The 5,000-nt window shown below is 38.5% G+C and overlaps 1 protein-coding gene across 1 annotated transcript in view; it reads right to left on the reverse strand.

Moving 5' to 3' along the window:
• Positions 1-1,187: 1,187 nt before the first annotated feature.
• LOC138036075 (CDK5 and ABL1 enzyme substrate 2-like) overlaps positions 1,188-5,000 on the reverse strand; it is a 4,737-nt gene continuing 924 nt past the window's right edge. The window contains exons 2-4 of the mRNA XM_068882439.1: positions 3,508-3,544; positions 2,851-2,921; positions 1,188-1,589 (exon numbers count right to left, since the gene is read on the reverse strand). Coding sequence (XP_068738540.1) covers positions 1,452-1,589; positions 2,851-2,921; positions 3,508-3,544 — 246 coding nt within the window. The 3' untranslated portion in view covers positions 1,188-1,451. The remainder of the gene's footprint in view (positions 1,590-2,850; positions 2,922-3,507; positions 3,545-5,000) is intronic.

Here is a 5,000-nt window from a genome sequence, read left to right on the forward strand (position 1 = left end):
TCATCATTTGATATCGATCGTTATCATGTCGGTCACCGAATATTCCACCCCTTTACATGTAAGCAATTTTGATAATAGAGACTGTTGGCATCTCAGAATGAAAGAATTCAACAACTTAATCGTCCTTTAAGTTAAAGTTAGTAAAACGACAATAATGCGAATTTCAGGTCGGGAGAAGTATTTGTTCCCTTGCAAAAATGCTATTCCGCCTTTGACATGCAGTTTGACAAGTAGTTACCAATACAAGGAATTTTCTTTAAACTCTTTATCGTCATTTTCACCGTACAGGAAATAACAACAAAGATCCAGTGGTAAGAAGTAGTTTTTAAGTAGAATTGTAGTCTCGACATGCATTTCAAGCTGGTTATTCCGCTTACGGCTTTTCACAATACTCATGACTTGACAGGTTAACTTTGGAATCCTCCAAATTAAAAAAGTACGCAACTCTCAAACCTCAAGGGTAGAAAACTTTCTTTAAAGCTATCTGCAGATCAGGGGAATTTTTTTTTAAGTTCACACTTAGCAGATTGCACTGCTTCTATTTGAGGTTGACTAGCAGTAGAGTTATTTTTATAGAGTTATGTCGTAGAATTAGAGTTAAGTTTCCAAAATCCTGAATTCAAGATTTTGGAAGGCCTAAATCCTGAATTTAGAAATACAAAAAGTATCCTAAACATGCATAAAAGCTAACCTTAGGCCTAATTAGGCCTAAACAAAAGTTTACCTTTTAATCTTGAATTCAGGATTTTGGAAACTTAACTCTAACTCTACGACATAACTCTATGAAAATAACTCTAAGAATAGCTGTCCCCCTTCTATTTCTGAACGAATAAAATTGATTTACTAATAACTAAACCAGTCTTTACATTCTGAGTGGGTTTGGCACTTTTTGAGCACCTCAAAACGAGCTTGGACACCACATAACAATTACATGATACAAAACCAACGGAACAAGCGCACCGCAGACAACAGAACCCTGGTCTCTGATTTAGATCAAAGAAAGCTGACCAGAAAGAGCACCAATTTACAAAAACAAGTCTTAGAATTGCGCTAAGGTTTTATTCGTTAGTTCCAATCACCGATTTCAACCTGTCAGTTCTATTACCGTTACCGTTGTATTACTATTAGCGGTACACCCTCCCACCCCCTCCTCCCCCCCCCCCCCCCCCCCCCACCCCCTCCTCGAGGGGAGCAAACGGTCTGGCCCAAGTTTGTCGAAGGGTGGAAAGCGCCTTTCACCACTCAATTGGTTTTGATAGTGTTTATCCGCTGGAAAGTGATTTCCCGGTAGATAGCGTTAACTATCTCTTGACCAACCGAAGCCTGATCTGGATCTCTACTGTGGATTATTATGTTGTGTACAAGCCAGGAGGTGTCTAGGGTTCTTTTAGAGTGCCGATCTTCCGGAGTCGCACTCAATACAAATATTCCACTGTAAAGCAGCCACCGATTTATTCCGTTTCTAGTCGTTTCACATGGGGCAATACTTCCCACTGTGGGACATGAAGGTCAAACTGGAGAGCCACTACGGCTTGAAACTCAAACTTGAGGAGTTCTTTAACTGATACGCGAAGCTTATCTTCAATTGCCTGGAAAGAAAAAAATCGTTAGAACAAAGAGAAAAAACGAAATTGATAAAGGAGACGTGATGGTCTAATAAAAAAAACAGATAAGATCATTTTGAGGTTACCTATATGAAAACAGACGTATTACAAACCTCAGGATGGAGAAAAACTTCTCCAAGTAGAGATCCAGACCTAATTGTCTCCATTCATGTAATGAAACTGTTCGTTTCTCAACCCTTACGGTTCTTTTAGTACTTGATCAGCAGTTAAAACACTTCATTGTGCTTTTGCTATCGATCCCTTTTTTGGTTCGGAGTTTTTATAATTGGGTGCTGATGGTCTACAAATTGGGGGAGAATTGTCCGAGGAGCGAATTGTCCTGACATCAAATTCGAAGCAGGGACACAATGACGGAGGGCGAATGTTGCAATAACTAAGAGACTAAGCTAATGCAATACTGAAAGAAAGAAGTGGTCCTCGCACCTAGAGCCGCACCTACGAGGACAATTTCAGCGATTGTCTCTTAGAGATCTGACAGGTTCATGATCAAGTCTCCCTTTCAGCTCTAACCCGCACTTCAAATTTATAAATTTATTTTATACATCGAGTCCTTTCACGGGAATTTACGAGTCCAACAGATTGACCTGCTCAATAGGCCTCATGCATGATGGCGGCATATGCTCCAAATTCACCACCAACGCTCGTTTGCACGAAATTATTCACATCAAATTATTCGCATCACTATTCGCGCGTGGGTTTTCCTAACAAGTTTGCTCCTTTGGGAATTAGCTCATGCTAAAATTTACAAATTCGAATTCGAGGGTTGGTGTTGAAATTTGGAAGTCAGACGTGGTCACGGATAAGGGATATTGAGGTGCCTCATAGCACAGTTGGTACAGCATCGCTCCGTCATCGCGGAGGTCGATGGATTCAAATCACGTTGAAGCCACCTGAATTCGCAAGGATCACTTTTTCTCTTTCATCTATAACTCGCAATTCAAGTAGATATATTTATTTCATTGTTGCGATACCGCTTTAACGGCTTCAAACTTTCGGAAAACAGAGAAGAAATTCTGATACCAAAATACCCCCGAAAATTGGCAGGGATTTGGAGGAAAGTACGTATGGTGCATATAGTGAAGACGCTAGTGTAACTTGATAAATGGCGCGCTGTATATGTAAGGGGATATCCACGGGTATCCTTTCCTGCGGGAGGGTGGGGAAGTGGGGGGGAAGGTGGAGGGGAGGGCAAGAGCATGCTACACCTCATGTCAAAATAGCTTACCTCAATAAGTTCTTTGACTTTCTCTCTCCTCATGTCATCATTAAATTTTGCTGCCAAAAGCAGACAGGAACCTGAAGTTAAAAATAAGGGCAAATTCAGGATCGACTGCCGGGTTCCCAATAAGACGTCTACATCTACAGTGTGGTTAGTTAGGCATTTGCCAGGACCACAGTGTGGCCCAGTGGTTAGGGCACGTGCCTTGAGATTTAACATCCCAGAATGACGACTCAATCGGACCACCTATTGAATTTCATTCTAGTTGTGTCTGATTCAACTTCTCAGTCGGTTGCTCTTGTAGATAGCGAACTGGTTTGCCTGCGGCCAGTTGCGATTCTTAAAGTTGTTGTTATTGTTCTGTTCTGTTGTGTGTCATTGGCTCTGAAAAACCCCTATGGGGGAGCGGTTAATTAAGTATGTACGTTTACAAGACTCTTAGGATCTTATAGGACGTGATTATCGACCAGAAACTTTGTAAACTGCACAAACAAATGTAACAAAACCATGACACGTTTGCTATCCGAGTTCGCAAAGAAATGGTAGTCCAGTTCCCAGCTTCATTGACAAACATTTCCTGATTTATCTGTTGTCATGCCAACAAGTTCAGCCCGTATATTTTGCTTATTAATCTGGGTGTCATTATCAAGCTGATCCTCTTACCTGCCAGCAGTTTTCTGTTCGCTTTATTGATTTTTTCCTGTAAAATTTAAGTGATAATAAATTGAGGATATTACATGGTCGCGCGGAGATACGAAATTTCTATTATAATAAAGTCGAATTTTTCACTTCTCAAATCAGCGAGCCCTTAGTTTATTTACTGTTGAGCTAAATAGTGCTCGGATAATAATAATAATAATAATAATAATAATAATAATAATAATAATAATAACAACTGTACACTTATATAGCGCACACATCAACTAATTGCTCGAGTCACTTCAAAATTCTAAGATATATAAGATAATAATGAACAAAAATAAATGAAGAAATGAGTTGGTTAGTTCATTAATTTATAAAAAAACTAGACTAGTACACTAAAGAATTACTCTTAACAAATTTAGAAAAAAGAAAGGTCCTAAGTTTCTTTTGAAAAAATGAAACCGACTTAGATTTGCGTAAATCTAGAGGAATAGTATTCCAAATATTTGGCACACATACAGCAAAAGCCTTGTCATCAAACAATGTAGTTTTTGGTTCTAAACGCTGGTTGCATCAGTAAATCAAGAGAGTTAAGACCTTCCATCCATAAGCGGCAGTGTGAGACTAGTTTAGATATAATCTCAAGGTTGAATCTTTTTTTTTGAATCGATAGAGACTCAAAACTAATGTCTAGTTTTGTATTAATTCAATGAAGCTATTCTCGCCGCTTGCAGCTGAGAAAGACATCACTGAAATGTATTGAAATTTGAAATTTAAGTTTTCGTTCATGAGCATTTTTCTCTGGAAAAATTCCCTCCTAAACCAGCATTGGTTTGTTAGCTGCATCTGACACTGCTTTTTCCATATCCAGTACTGTGTCCCTAAAAGCCACTGAAGTGGACGTTATCATTACAAGTATCACTATACATGCTTCATGGGAAATGTAATGTAATGCTGAGATTTTTAGACCCATCAACAGGTGGAACAACCTTGAACTTCAAGGATTCTTCGGAGGATCATCGCTGATCCTAACAAAAACTATTTACATTAATAATAATAACAATAATAATAATAACAATAATAATAATAATAATAATAACAGTAATAACAATAATAACAATAATAATAATAATGATAATTATTATTATTATTATCATTATCATCATCATTGTTATTACAGGAGCCCATGAGATGGAGCCTCCGTATGTACTACATCCTCGAGTCAACCTTTATGCGAATCTTTGTATTTTTAGAACTAACCCTTCACATTACATAAATTCGCATATTTTTCTCTTCACTTGACTATAACTTTCCTCTGATTGGCCATTGTAAACTCCATAGAAAGACGCGCAAAGGTTGACTCATTACATAGGGTTTGAAAGGAGCTTTCCTACTCATGAATGCCCTCCAGTTATTGTCCTCATCATCATCATCATCATCATCATCACTGTAAAGTGTGATTAACGGGCCATTTCCAAGTTCTTGTCTGCCTCCCCTTCAAAGCGAGTCTAAGT

This window comes from Montipora capricornis, unplaced genomic scaffold (assembly GCF_036669925.1).
Source record: "Montipora capricornis isolate CH-2021 unplaced genomic scaffold, ASM3666992v2 scaffold_456, whole genome shotgun sequence".
Taxonomy (NCBI): domain Eukaryota; kingdom Metazoa; phylum Cnidaria; class Anthozoa; order Scleractinia; family Acroporidae; genus Montipora; species Montipora capricornis.